Source organism: Candida albicans, chromosome R (genome assembly GCF_000182965.3).
Source record: "Candida albicans SC5314 chromosome R, complete sequence".
NCBI lineage: Eukaryota > Fungi > Ascomycota > Pichiomycetes > Serinales > Debaryomycetaceae > Candida > Candida albicans.
In genome coordinates this window covers 1,290,668-1,305,028 of record NC_032096.1, presented here as the reverse complement: position 1 = coordinate 1,305,028, position 14,361 = coordinate 1,290,668, and the positions used below count along the sequence as shown (strand labels likewise).

General features: G+C 34.3%; 8 protein-coding genes across 8 annotated transcripts; 2 read left to right on the top strand and 6 right to left on the bottom strand. All coding sequences in view use genetic code 12, as the record gives it.

Annotated features, from left to right (window-relative positions):
* Window positions 1–42: 42 nt before the first annotated feature.
* Window positions 43–2,598, top strand: RFX1 (Rfx1p; the record flags this gene model as incomplete). The annotated part of the gene is made up of 1 exon (XM_708399.2): window positions 43–2,598. The coding sequence occupies one exon, from the start codon at window positions 43–45 to the stop codon at window positions 2,596–2,598; it is 2,556 nt and encodes an 851-aa protein (XP_713492.2).
* A 583-nt stretch (window positions 2,599–3,181) lies between these two features.
* On the top strand, window positions 3,182–5,074 carry CAALFM_CR06100CA (uncharacterized protein; the record flags this gene model as incomplete). The annotated part of the gene is made up of 1 exon (XM_708397.2): window positions 3,182–5,074. One exon carries the CDS (start codon window positions 3,182–3,184, stop codon window positions 5,072–5,074), a length of 1,893 nt encoding a protein of 630 aa, XP_713490.2.
* A 79-nt stretch (window positions 5,075–5,153) lies between these two features.
* CAALFM_CR06090WA (TOR complex subunit) lies at window positions 5,154–6,140 on the bottom strand (the record flags this gene model as incomplete). Its single annotated transcript, XM_441049.2, has 1 exon — window positions 5,154–6,140. One exon carries the CDS (start codon window positions 6,138–6,140, stop codon window positions 5,154–5,156), a length of 987 nt encoding a protein of 328 aa, XP_441049.1.
* A 341-nt stretch (window positions 6,141–6,481) lies between these two features.
* Window positions 6,482–7,513, bottom strand: SIS1 (type II HSP40 co-chaperone; the record flags this gene model as incomplete). The annotated part of the gene is made up of 1 exon (XM_708396.2): window positions 6,482–7,513. One exon carries the CDS (start codon window positions 7,511–7,513, stop codon window positions 6,482–6,484), a length of 1,032 nt encoding a protein of 343 aa, XP_713489.1.
* Window positions 7,514–7,909: 396 nt separating this feature from the next.
* On the bottom strand, window positions 7,910–9,136 carry CAALFM_CR06070WA (ketoreductase; the record flags this gene model as incomplete). The annotated part of the gene is made up of 1 exon (XM_708395.2): window positions 7,910–9,136. One exon carries the CDS (start codon window positions 9,134–9,136, stop codon window positions 7,910–7,912), a length of 1,227 nt encoding a protein of 408 aa, XP_713488.2.
* Window positions 9,137–9,202: 66 nt separating this feature from the next.
* Window positions 9,203–9,970, bottom strand: CAALFM_CR06060WA (uncharacterized protein; the record flags this gene model as incomplete). Its single annotated transcript, XM_441044.2, has 1 exon — window positions 9,203–9,970. The coding sequence occupies one exon, from the start codon at window positions 9,968–9,970 to the stop codon at window positions 9,203–9,205; it is 768 nt and encodes a 255-aa protein (XP_441044.2).
* Window positions 9,971–10,624: 654 nt separating this feature from the next.
* On the bottom strand, window positions 10,625–11,578 carry CDC28 (cyclin-dependent serine/threonine-protein kinase; the record flags this gene model as incomplete). Its single annotated transcript, XM_708393.1, has 1 exon — window positions 10,625–11,578. One exon carries the CDS (start codon window positions 11,576–11,578, stop codon window positions 10,625–10,627), a length of 954 nt encoding a protein of 317 aa, XP_713486.1.
* A 794-nt stretch (window positions 11,579–12,372) lies between these two features.
* On the bottom strand, window positions 12,373–14,265 carry CAALFM_CR06040WA (serine/threonine protein kinase; the record flags this gene model as incomplete). The annotated part of the gene is made up of 1 exon (XM_708391.2): window positions 12,373–14,265. One exon carries the CDS (start codon window positions 14,263–14,265, stop codon window positions 12,373–12,375), a length of 1,893 nt encoding a protein of 630 aa, XP_713484.2.
* Between the last annotated feature and the right edge of the window lie 96 nt (window positions 14,266–14,361).

The window sequence follows — 14,361 nt, the reverse complement described above, 5'->3', positions numbered from 1 at the left end:
CAGTAAAGAGAGATTTTTCTATTATTGCACCATAAATTCCACATGAGCTCAGATCAGACACCTCAAAATCGAAATAGAGGTGGCGATGATTCATATAATCCACGACTACAGCAACAGACGTCACAAATACCTTCTACTGGCCCAGATCAGGGACAACAACGAGAGCGAAGCCAGGAACAAGAACTGGATCACGAGCACCAACAGGCGCAGCAGCATCTACATCAGTTTCAACAATCAAACTTGACACCTTCAACAACGGCATTTCCAAGTTCAACTTCGATACCCACTTTTTCAAAGCAGGATCAGGGATACCATAACCAATTCAGTTCTCCACAGAGTAGTTATCGAAAGATAGGGAATTTTGCTCAATCATCAAATGCACCATTTCTTAACGAACCACATCCAATTTATGCCACTAATTATCAACAAAATGTACCTCTGCAGTCACAATTCCAATTTGATTACTCAAGTCCTTATATCGGACAATCACAGTCACAATCACAGTCACAATCACAGGCACAGCCTCAACCGCATCCACAGCCACAAACTTATCAACAACTACCTCATTATTCACAGGCATCTGTATCCCTGCTACCCCCTACCTATCAAGCTTTCCATTCAATGCATGAAGCATCATCAGCAGATAATGATTCTGCCACCAATATTACCACTCCTCAGAAAAGGAAGAAACAAAAACGACTGGAATCTGTAACACCAAACACAGGCGAAAACGAATTGAAACAATTAGCGCTACGATCGTCCAATATACCACTTTCAGAGTTGGCACAGAAGGTAAAACAATTAGAAAATGATAGTACTACTACCAGTGTCAGTTTGGAACAATCAAAAATGAAAGAAAATAAAGAAACTCAACGACAGTTGTTTGGAATGGTGTGGTTATTAAATTCATGTGACCTAGCTCCAACCGCTGTTATCCCCAGAAATAGAATATATGCCAGATATGTGCAAGTGTGTGCTGACAACAATTTAGCACCAGTTTCACCTGCCAGTTTTGGTAAGCTAGTAAAGATATTATATCCAAACATTACAACAAGAAGATTAGGTATGCGAGGACAATCCAAATATCATTATTGTGGTATTAAACTCACAGGTGATGAAAATATGCAACTGCAATTGTTGAACTATCAACAGAAACAGAAACACCAAAGTCAAGAACAGTATAATCAACAAGCACAAGTAGGATCAAGCACATCACTGGCTGGACTTGCTGGTCATCAATCACCCATGTCGTCATGTAACTCATCAGTTTCGTACGAGGAATCACCAGGACCTATAATATCGAGGGCACACACACCGTCATTTTCTCCAATAAATACACCAACAATATCAATGTCAAAATCTTTGAATGACCAACTTCCACTGATTCTGCACATGAAGTTTATCCCTAATTTATTCTACTTGTTAAACAGTAATGTGGCTACGAGTTCCAATCCCCATGAACCAATACAATTGCCTTCGATATATCCCTATTTATCAAAAGATGCCGATCATGATATTGCTGACACATTGTATTCATTATACAAAGTCCATGTTAATTCAATTTTTGAGGCACTTCGATATATGCAATTGAAAAAGTTATTTTCCAGCTTTAGTACATTTAATAATATTTTAACTGCACCAGTCTTGAAACTTTACACAACAGAGTCTTTAGCGGAATGGGTTATGAAGTGTGATTTGATCATGTATAAGAAAATGATCCGAATGTTGAGTAAGCTACAGTTGCAACTCTTGATACCACAGGAACAGTTATTACAATTAAAACAAATTGCTGATGGATATATTAAAACTTTATCCACTTCTTTAATCAATTCTAAAGTATCCCAAAATTTTGTTATGATGAAATTGAAATTGGCCAAACATTTTGTCAATTTGTTAAATAGATTAATTAAAGTTATCGAGACAGGACAACCAGCATCCAGAATATTGAATGACGACAACGAAAAAAATACCATGACCCAAGACTGGATGAAATTGGATATTCATGGAATAATTTGCCGTGAAATGCCCTGTAATGATAATAATATTGACACGTTGACCTATATTTTAACAGGTGAGGTTGTTAATTTGATAAAAGTAAAACTGGACAATGAACAAGCCCCAACAATGAGTGATTTTGCCAATTATATCTCCAATTTACCTTCAAGATTCCCTGAAGTGAACACAAGACTATTTTTGTTGTTGGCATCTAACTTGTTGACCACTTGTTTAAGGGAAATCAGTTTGCTGGGTGGAGAAGGATTTGGGGCTTGGTGGATTGTTAGATGCTGGATAGATGAATATTTGGCGTGGTCTTTTGAAGTTGGTGGATTTTTCCAAGACGATTTACAAGAAATTGTTGCTCAACAACAATTGAATGTTCAATTACCACCACCATCATTATCATCATTACCGCAAACTCAACAACAGAATCCAGTTATACAAGAAGAGACTGGTACACAGGAAGAGTCATTGGGCAACATTGACTTGTTAGAGACATCATTTGATTTTGACGCCAAGACATCTCAACCATATCAACAACCAAGCCATACTGAATCTCTCTTGAATTTTGAAACAAATATTGATAATTTATTAAATTGAACCAAAAAAGAAAAAGAATAATTCAGAATAATAATAATAATAACAACAACAACAACAACAACGAAAAAAAAATAATAAGAATTTACCCAAAGAGTAAAATCAATTATTATAAAATAAAATCAACAAATCAAACCAAAAGGAAATTAAGGTTAATTATATAAATGGGTGGGTAAGTTTTTTTAAAAAAATGGATTTAATTTATAGAGATTTGAAATATATTTGTATTATAGAATTTATTATTTTCTTCAATGAATAATTACTTGCAAATTGTTCGTTCCATTACAGTAGCCATTATACTAGTTACAAAATATCAATTCTTTTCTTGTTTTTGGTATATCAAATATATTTGGCCCTTGCCATTAGTCTTATACTACTTGGTACATACAATATTTCAAATGTATCAAAACAAATATATATATATTTAAACAATGGAAACTGCATTACAATATTTCTATGCATTTGACGAATCACAAATTCTAGTTTGTAAGATTTTTGAAAATCAAATAATAATTCTTGAACAAAAAAAATGTGAATATGGTTGCAAATCCTTTTCGTCTAAATCAACCAACTCAAAACCGCTTCAATGTCCACACAAACAGATATATTAATCACATACCAGCTAACCTCAAATAGTATTGAATCTTTAAAATCAGTTGATGAATCAGAATATTGGAAACGAAAACTCATTGAATTGTTATTAACAAGATCAATACACATTTTCCCCAATGATGAAAACTCGACACAAATAGTTTACGATCAAATCTCAAACAATAGAATCTCTATTTTTGGACAAAAAGACCACCCTGGTAAACGAGGTATCCTTTCTAAAAGCTATACTATTTCAGGATCAGTATTGTTAACAATTAATCCATTGGCGGCTTATTATCATGATCGTGCAAAACAACCAGAATTTATTGTAAAATTTGAAAAAGTTCTACAACCCTACATCACAACTTATACAAAGACATTAAATCAATATGAAAAAGGATTAACATACCTTATTATTAGGGTGTTTCTTGCATACTTGTATGATGATGAATTTCATAAGAAAATCCCCAATTTGTGTACTCATCAAAAAGAAATCAGATTCGATATAGGCAAACGCCATTTTTCCGATAAACTCAAGTTGGGTATTGTTTCCAGTATTAAAGACTTCTTGATAGGTCATGAAATTGGACTTACTTTGTTCAAAAAAAACCTCATCAAAGTATCAAAAAAGAACTGGAAATTTATTGATGATTTGGTTGCAATAGTGTTTATAAACTACTTCACTTTATTCAATTATCAACGACAAGAACTAGGTATTGCCCTAGACCCAGACTTTGCCTTGATAAATCATAGTTGTATTCCAAATTGTTGTCAAATTACCAACGATTGCAATGAATTTCAAATTGTCAGTACATTACCAATAAATAACGGAGAAGAATTAACTGTCACATATGTCTCATTGGGAATGCCACGAGAAATTAGACAGTTTGAATTATTTTCCCAATTTTACTTCCGATGTCTGTGTAGTCTATGTGTGCTTGACTATGATCCATTTTTCTGTATTCAATGCAATAAATGTGGCAATAAAGTGAAATCCCCATCTTTCAAACTAATTTTAACATCACCAAATTTGATTATGAGGCAACATTTGTGTACCATATGTTTGAATAATTTGAATCAATCAATCTACCCCAAAAATATCAAAATAAGGAATTTTTTTATGTCTTTGGTAATATTTTCTAGTAATGGTCTATCATTCAACGATCAAGATTATTACCGGTATTTGAGTAAAGAATTTGTCAGTTATATTGAAAGATTCACGCTGCAGGAATTAATTAGAATGCTAGTAGATGGTATACACCAATTTGAAATCCCAGAAATACGCACGAACCTTGTTAAGGAGCTAATGGATGTCGTGATTCAAGACAAGGCTTTCCCCATGTATTCTTTCCCTTTTAGTATTATTATTCGGGAACTAGACTTGGCTGATAGTGGTAGGCGTATCAAATCACTGAAAGACGCAATTGATAGATTAAGAATCAAACAACAGAGGCTTTTTGGTGTGGATATTCCTTCAGACTTGTCATCAATGCTAGCATTTGATAATTGCTTGTTTCTAGATATGGCAGATCTTCTATTTGACATTATAAGGTTTATCATCAACTCAGATCTTAATCCTCAAACTGATTCAATCTTAGGTTTATTCAACGGGAACAGCTTGGGCGTATTTTGCCAATGTGCCTTCTATTTTTACAAGCAAGTAAAGTCAATTTTCAGTGAAGAGGAAATAGAAGATAAGTTGATTGAAATCATGGAGATTTATGATTCTTGGGTGTTGAACCATAAACTCACATTATCGGAATGTTTAAAAGCCTTATTTGAGCTTGCAAATCTAAATAACATTGTTGTAAGCGACAATAAAATGTCTGTGAAAAATGCCATGGGTGATATTGTTGATTTCAGAATGGATAGGGATGATTTTATATGATTCATACTTTTAAACAAAATTTCAAAACTAGTGTATCTCTCATACTCTCTGTAAATTAAACTCACCAATTGTGACTTGTCTATACATCATTTAATGCTACACATACGGCACCTTTATGATGGCCATTATATTGCCTCACGGTTTCACTATTTGACAAGTCCCACAATCTAACATAATGGTCAGAGCATGCCGTCACCAAATACGCACTATCAGCGCTAAAAGCACAGTCCCATACCCAACGCTGATGTCCTTGTAAAGTAGTTTCCAAATTGAAATTCTGTTCTGTTGACCAAATCCTGGCTGTATGATCAGCAGAACAAGTTGCCAAATGTTTCATATCTGTCAGTAATAATACTCTCGTTATATATTTCAGGTGCGATCTAAATTTCGTTACTGGTGTTAAAACAGTTGCATCTCTTTGATTTTGCATTTTCCAGACATAACAATTTCCTTTATTGTTTCCTGCAACTAACATCGATCCATCACTGGCCACTGATAATGAGTTTATGGGTACATCATCTTCGGGAATTAAATGATGAGTGCACAGGTTTTCTCCTAAATCCCACACTCGAATATTACCGTCTTGATCACAACTAATTAATTCACCTTGATTTGGATGGATGACAACTTCATTAACAGGACATTGATGTTTATAATTTCTTTGCACTGATGGTGACCGTACATCCCATACTTTTACTGTTCCATCTTCCAGTGAAGTAACCATCCATTTATTATCAGCTTGGAATTGTAAAGATGTGACATTGTTTTTGTGTCCTTCAAATGTCATTACTGGGTTGTTATTAGAATTGTTTTGATTTGATGAACTTGTTGAAGCTGAAGTATTTGTTGTACCGTTTGCCCCATTTCCCGAATTCCCCGTTTGTCTTATATCATATAATTTAACGTATAGATTCCCTGCTGCTGCCAAAAATCGTTTATCTGATGTTATTTCTAATCGGTTCACTTGTGATTCTGGATGTTGAATGGTTCTTGAACACACTCCAGTCAAGGCATCCCAAAATCGTATGGTATGGTCATACCCTGCAGAAGCTAATATGACTGACATTGAAGAAGTAGTTGTCTATTGGATGGGAGTTTTGTTAATGAGCGGAGTATATTTGGACAAAGTAATAAAGAATAGTTCTGGTGAAATAGGAGTTTCACACATTTTTTAGATGCGGAAAGAAAGAGAAAGAATATTTACAACAGAAAGAATTGGGGATTTGCGAAAATCACATTTGTTGCCACCTTCAAACTAACATTACAGATACATTCAATCACCGGAGATAATATTTACTATTGAGTAACACAGTCTACAATTTCAATACTTTAAAAACATTAACTAAATTACTAATAATGATATTATCGTATGCATTATTCTCTACTCCTATACTTATTATACAATATTTAGAAATTGTCTTGGATGGCCTTCTTTTGAGCTGGAGTCAAGGAGACAGGATAATCCACCTTATATACAATTTCTAAATCACCTCTTTGTCCAGGACTCTTACTTATTGGCATACCTAAACCAGGGTAAGTCGAAGTTGTGCCTGGTTGTATTGGTTGTGATCTGGATAATGGGATTCTTCTACCATCCAATGTTGTCACATCTTTGTCAAATCCACACAATGATTCTTTGAATGTTAATGTCACATTCATTTTCAAATTATTACCTTCTCTCTTGAAAACTGGGTTTGGTTTTTCTTCAATCACAAATTGAATAGTTTGTCTTGCTCCACATTCTGGTTGATAATCACCTTCGTTGGCAAAATTAATCTTTGTTCCTGATTTCCAACCTGCTTTTATATTCACTTCAATCATCTTTTGTTCTTTAGTACCATTAGAATTCTTTCTTGTAATCTTTAATTTCTTAGTAGCACCTTTATACAAATCTTCCAAACTAACTGGTAAGGGCATGGAAACAACATCTGGTTCTGGTCTTTGTCGTGCTCTTCCGCCACCAAACCCTCCTGGCATTCCACCACCGAATCCAGCTCCACCAAATGGATTACCTCCGGCACCACTTGAACTATATGTGAATCCGTGATCATCTCCCATACCAAAACCACCCATTTGTGAAAAGATATTGAATGCATCAGCATTGGAAAATGTACTTGAACGGAATCCTCCTGGTCCTCCAGTATTGAAATTGAATTGAGGTCCTCCTGCCCCTCCTGCACCAGCAAATGGATTCCCTGCATCTCCGGCTGGTGCATTCCCCCTAGCTGCTTCTAAACCATAATTATCATAGATTTCTCTCTTATCGGCATTGGATAATATATCAAATGCTTCAGAAATTTCTTTAAACTTTTCAGTATCACCAGTAGGTTTATCTGGATGGTATTTCAATGCAGCTTTTCTATATGCTTTTTTAATTTCTTGATCATTGGCAGATGGATCAACACCTAATAAATCATAAAGTTTCTTATCTTTAACCATTATGCAATTATTCTATTTTTGATATTAAATTAAAATCAATTGACTCTTTTAGGGTTATGAAAATGAAAACCAAAAGAAAAGAAATGAATAATAATTAAAAATGTCTATCAAATGGAAATTAAGGATTATAAAATAGCAACGAAAAGGAAGAAAAGGAAAGGGGAAAGAAAAAAAAATGTCCTGACAGTATCGACCTATTGTGCGTGAGCGAGAGAGAAAAAAAATCCGGAAGAGACGTTAACTATGGGAGAGAAGTAGAATTCACCAGAAGAAAAAAGAATATTGTTTGGTTTCTCTCGAAGTCGAAGATTCTATATTCTTCTAGAACCTTCTACACAATGATATACACTTTAAAATAAGCTATACATTATTTCCTATTCAGTTGTCCCCGCGTGCTTAATCTTTCTTTTCAGCAGCAGCAGCCAATCTAGCAGCCTTCTTTAGAGCTCTTCGACGGATAGATTGATGCATTTGCAAGTTCAATTTGTTAGCAATTTTTGAATAAACACCAACAGTATTATCGATTGCAAAATGCATCAAGGCATGAGTCCAGTATGGAGTTGAAGTTGCAAATCTTTCTTGAGCACCATTACGACGGCCAACACCATTCAAAGTAGAAGTGACAAATTGTTTAGGGTTTGGAATACTTAAGGAAGTACGTTTAATTTTGGACATGGCAGAAGCAACTAAATAAGAAATGACCAATTCAACATCAACATGATCAGCTTGTAATTCACCAGCCAAGGCAGCAGACCAGGCTTGCAAAAAGGATTTTGAACCGGAATAAGTGGCCAAGTATGGTGTTGGTAATAACCCACCAAATGAACCCATAGTTAAAATCAAACCACGCAATTGTTTTGGGTGTGGGTTTTCAACGGTAGAGACAATAATTGGAGCAACAATTTGAGTGATTCTTAAAGTGGCAGTAGTGTTAATAGTAATAATATCTTTCAATTCTTTCTTTTCAGTTTTCAAGAATGGAACTGGAATAGAGTGGGATTGCCCGACATTATTAATCAATATGGTAACAGGTAAATCAAACACAGCTTTTTCCAATTTTAAATAGTTTTCTTCATCGTCTGTAGAAGCATCAAATGCAACAATTTTTGTGTTAACTTTATATTTACTTTCAATTTCTGTGGCAATCAACTCTAATTTTGATTGTGTTCTTGAAACTAAGACAATGCTGAAACCCTTTTTGGCCAACTGAAAAGCATATTCTTTACCAATACCATCGGAAGCACCGGTAACAACAGCCCATTTCCCACTGGCAGCACCGTATTTGGAGAAATCGGTTGCTGGTGCTAAAAATATATCGTATATTAATGAAGCAAATTTGAGTGAAAACACAGTCAATTTGAAAACTCCTAATAACAATGCAAAAATAATAGCATATTGAATAGCCAAATTATCTGAATATTTATCCAAGAATTGAGTGAAAGGCATTTTTAAGTTGTTTGTTGTATGTTTCAAGAAAGAAGGAGATTTATGTGTGTGTGTTTTTCTTCCATCCCTTTTTTTTTTCAGGAAACACCAACAATTTTTCTCCGTGGGCGGAAAAGACGCGCGGGTGGTGGTCCTAAACTTACACACGACGTTTAAAGTATCCGAAATTAAAAACATAATTAATACACTAAAACTAAATAAAATAAAATATACCCAAAACAAATCAAACCCTACACCGACTATTTACAAATAAGCAAATTCTTCTAGTTTTTCATTTGTTAATTCTACATGTAACCCTTCTTTATCTATTTGTTTTTCAATTAATGACATTGACATTTCCAATTTTAGTTTTGATTTTTGTAATTCAAGTATACTAGAATCCAATTCAGTCATATCGTTATAACTTTTTTCTAATTTATTTTGAGTTGGTTCATCTTCAATTCTCATAATATTTATCCATGGATTATTGAAATTTTTCAATTTATTTTCATTTATTATATCTTTATAATGACGTGTTGTCGTTGGTGATGCTGTTGCTGCTAATCCATTATTGAAACTGCCACCGCCACGTCCTCGATAACTTCCTCTAAACCCACCTCGATATGAACCACGATGGAATCCAGAAATATGAGGTCGTGATGAATATGAATGTTCAGTTTCTTGTGTATTATCTTGAGATTCGTATTCTCCATTTTGTGATGACGTTGTTGACGAACCTGCTGTATCATTTCCTTGATCATGATAATTAGAATATGATCGGTGTCCTCCACCTCTTCCGCCATAATAGTTGTTGTTATAACTCTTATAATATCCTCCACCTCCTCTACTAGATCCACCTCGATAGCTATTGCCATAATAATTATTACCTCGTGACACTCGTCCTCGGCTGCCACGATAACCACCACCACCACTACCACGATAATTATTCAGATAATATTCATCTTTTCCATTATAAGAGTATGAACCATACCCTTCTGAACCGTTTGATTGGTTATTATGTTCATATGCCATGATGTATCAGTTTATGGGTTTAGTTAGGCAGTTGTTATAAAGTGTAATTTTTTTTTCTCTTTTCTTTATTTCCTTATACTTTCATTTTTTTTACTACCAATTATTGGGCTTTATTACACTACCCAGTATAAATGTATACTTTGCATAGAAACCATCACCATTTTTGCAACAAAAGATGTCTTACATTTGTTGTCAGAGCTTGTTAACAATTATTAAACAATGGAAACGAGTAATGTACAAAAATGATGTGCTTTAGTGAAGAATATAAAGATTATTTTTACTGATGACAGAGTTGTAGTTTCTTATTAACTGCAAAACTTTATCTTGGATTTGTTACCTGCAATGAAGGAAAGCAATATACACTCTTATGATCTATTGCTTCATACAAATAGCTAAACTTCTCTTGATACATGTTTTAAATGTGTTTAATATAAAAAGCAAAGTTTATTCCTGATTAGTGTGAGACATTACAAATCTTCACTGCAACAATACGGCTAAAAAAAATTAAACGGGGATGAACCCTGAATATCCTGAAAAGCAATCGTTTACTTGTAACATATCTAAACCTATAAATCTAATTTAAAATCTGACAGTTTGATTTTTTTTCCGTTTTTTCTTTTCGATGTCGATATTTTATTGAGGAGGCGACAAGATTTATTGCATGTTTTGGTGTTTGTCAATCCCAATATTATCTTCATTATAATTGTTATGATCACGATCATCATTATCATTAAAATAAGGATGAATTAAAGCTCGTTTAGCACTTATTCTTCTACTTGGATCATACACCAACATTTGATCCAAAAGATCAATTCCATTAGCATCCAAACTTGGAACTGCTTCACTCAAAGGTTTCTTTTTCCATTGAGGGAAACTTGATTTAAAATCTGGTAAATAATTAACATCAGGCCAAATTTCTTCATTAGGTGTTCCTAAAATTCGGAAAATTCGGAAAATTTCATCAATTTCTGAATCACCAGGAAATAATGGTTTCCTATTACACATTTCAGCAAATATACATCCAACAGACCACATATCTACCCCAGTGGAATATTGTTTCCCTCCTAACAAGATTTCGGGAGCTCGATACCATAAAGTGACAACTTCATGAGTATATGCTCTTAATGGAACTCCAAATGCTCGAGCTAATCCAAAATCTGCTAATTTTAAATTCCCTTCTTTATCAATCAATAAATTTTGTGGTTTTAAATCACGATGTAAAACTCGATGAGAATGACAATGTTTAATACCTCGAATTAATTGATTCATAAATCTTTTTATCATATTAGCCCCTAGTCCAACTCCTTGAGGAATACTTTCCATATATTTCTTTAAATCTAAATCCAAAAATTCAAATACTAAATATAATTTATGAGAATCTGAATGAATAATATCATATAATCGAACGATATTATCATCTTTCATTTCTTTTAATAACGAGATTTCTCTAATGGCGGTACTAGGTACACCTTCATCTTCTGATTCTAATCGAATTTTCTTTAATGCAACAACTCTATTATTGTGCTTGGTATCTAATGCTTTATAAACAACCCCATAAGTACCTTCTCCGACTTTTTCTTGACGTTGATAATCAGATAACTCTACCATTTGCAATAAGTGTTGGTCTTGGCTTGGGATGTGTGTGTTCTATAGTTGGTTAGTAAACATGTTGTTTTGAATGTAGATCAAACATCTGACTGAAAGGGGGAAAGGGGGGTGTAGACTGGAAAATACATACCTAGGAAATAAGTCAAGTCTCTATAATTGTAGACAGTAATAAACTGAAGAAAATTCCAACAAAATCTTGTTTAAGAAAAAGGAGTAGCTATGTTCAATAAGTTAAAGAAATCAATTGCTTTGAATAAAAATTCCCAATAATCAAGAATTCTTTACAACAACAACAACAACAGCCTCTACTAAAAAAAAAAAAAATAACAATAACAAAAATTTGATGAAACATTTTCTTAATTCGTGTAAAAAATACCTAAAATAGCAACCACTTCCACTACCACTTTACTCAATATATTAAAATTCTCAAACTTTTTTTTTTTCCTTGTCCTTTCGTTTGTTTATTTCAAGATACGCGTCATCAACTGAAGAAAAAAACTATAAATAAAATTCTTTCGCACGCTTAATACACCGGAGTTTCTGCGATCCAATCAACTGACATCGTGGAAGCTCAACGTGGTACGTCCACTTACATCGACGTGCAGCACACGACAGAATAATTTCTTCTCGCCTAGATATCACTACATTAATAAAATGAAAAAACCCAAACCAACTCCTTTATTAAATATATATGAAAAATAAAAAAAACAATAATGTATAAAAATGAAAGAAATGAAAGACAGTGAGGAAAACTGACTTCTTGGTGTATCTTATTCTTTTATTTAAATTACTTTCTACTGTTTACCCAATTCATTCAAGTGACCTTCACCAGCTTCACAAACTTTAATTTCTCTACCCCATTCACTACTTAAAATTTGTTTCCCAGTGATTCTTCTTTCAGGTTTAGGATCTAATATTGAATAAATCACATTTCGACAACGTGCTCGTTTCAAACTTTCAATTGGTTCATACCCACTAGATTCTTTTCTTTTCACTAAATATTCTTCGAAAAATTCATCTTTCTTAGGGTCGGCCAATTTCCACAATTGTCTTCCTGTTCTCATTGCCATGTAAATTACTCCACATGACCATATATCAACACATCTTGGATCAAATGATTCTTGGTTATATTCTTCAGGAGCAATGTAAGGTGATGAACCACATATACCATCAGAGTATTGAATTTCGTTTTCCCAAGCCATTTTAAAACATTCACTATTGCCAAAATCGGTGATTTTCAATACCCCATTTTGAGTCAACAACAAATTCTCTGGCTTCAAATCTCGATGGGCAACACCCATATCATGCATATAATTGACTCCTCGTATCAACTGTTTGAAAAAACAATCAGCTTCAGCATATTCTAGCTTCCCTGCAGCTATAATCAAAGTATACAAATCACCTCCAGAACAAAATTCCATAACTTCACAATAATCACCTTTAGCATCTTTTAATAAATCCAAAGTATCAATGATATTGTTATGTTTTAACGAGGACGAAATACAAAATTCCGAAGTTAATCTACGATTATACTTCTTTTCGCTTTCATTTGGTTTTCTTTTGAATTCTTTGACAGCAAATAATTTTTCTGTAGTTGATGTTGAATCCAACTTTTTGTGTGATATACGAACAACACCAAAGGATCCACGCCCGACAACCTCTTGGCATCTACCATACTTTTCTGCAAATGAACGGCAATCGATACCATTAGCTGACGTGCCGGTAGCAGCAGAAAGGGGAGTGCTGCAAACCACATCAGTGGTTCCTGGTTGATGATATGGACTAGTGCTATTCTTGACACTATTGACCAAACCAGCAAATAATGTAGGAGGTTTAACTGGCTGCGGCTGTTGTTGTTGCTGTTGCAGTAATTGACTAGTTGAAGACTGCATGGCACCTTGAAAGATATCTGGTACAGCACTTTTGGCTTCTCCACGTAATTTTTTAGCTCCAAGCAAATCTTTCAACATGTTGGAAAGTTTCTCTTGACGTTTTGCTGATCTTAAATGATGTTCGTGGTTGCCACTTTCTAGCATAACGAATCTAGGCAAGTTGTTGACAGGGTTGGTGTTTGTAGAAGATCCTGATAAATTTGTTGATGACACTGAATTTGATCTAGTTTTGACTGACGTGGCTCTAGATGGTGGTTTTCTAAAAGATGATGTACGCGATACTGTTGGAGAAGGTCTACCTGTCGATGGTTTGTCATTTGAAGAAATTGCCACAGGTTGTGTTGAAGATCCTGTAGGGGATGCTATTTGATGATTCTTCAATTTATCTTCTAATAATTCCAACAGCATTGGGGAAGTGGTGGATGATGATAACCCGTTGGAAGGTGATACAGATCTTGTTTTAATTAATCTTGGTGATGAGTTGTTTGATCGTACACTGTTTACAGTAGGGGTATTGACAGAAGTCGGATGCTGTGGTTGCGGTTGTTTGATTTGTCGTAATGGTGTCACAATATCGTTTTCAACCTGAGATAGTATCTCATCGTCCTCATCTGGTACGGTAGTTCCATTAGAAGGGGAAGGCTTCGTTTTGACTGGAGGTGGTGGTTGTGGTGGCGATTGCTTCAGTAGTAATTTCGTCAGTGGTGGTGGTTGCTGTTGTTGTTGTTGCTTCTGTTGGTGTTCAAGTTGTGCCAAATTACTTGACAGTGAAAATATCTTACCCAAAACACCCATAATGTATGTGATTAGTAATCGATGGAAAAATAGTAAGTGTTAGTGCTCTGTTAGTTCGATTTGTGTGTTAATGTAGCCTCTATATAAAGTGATAAT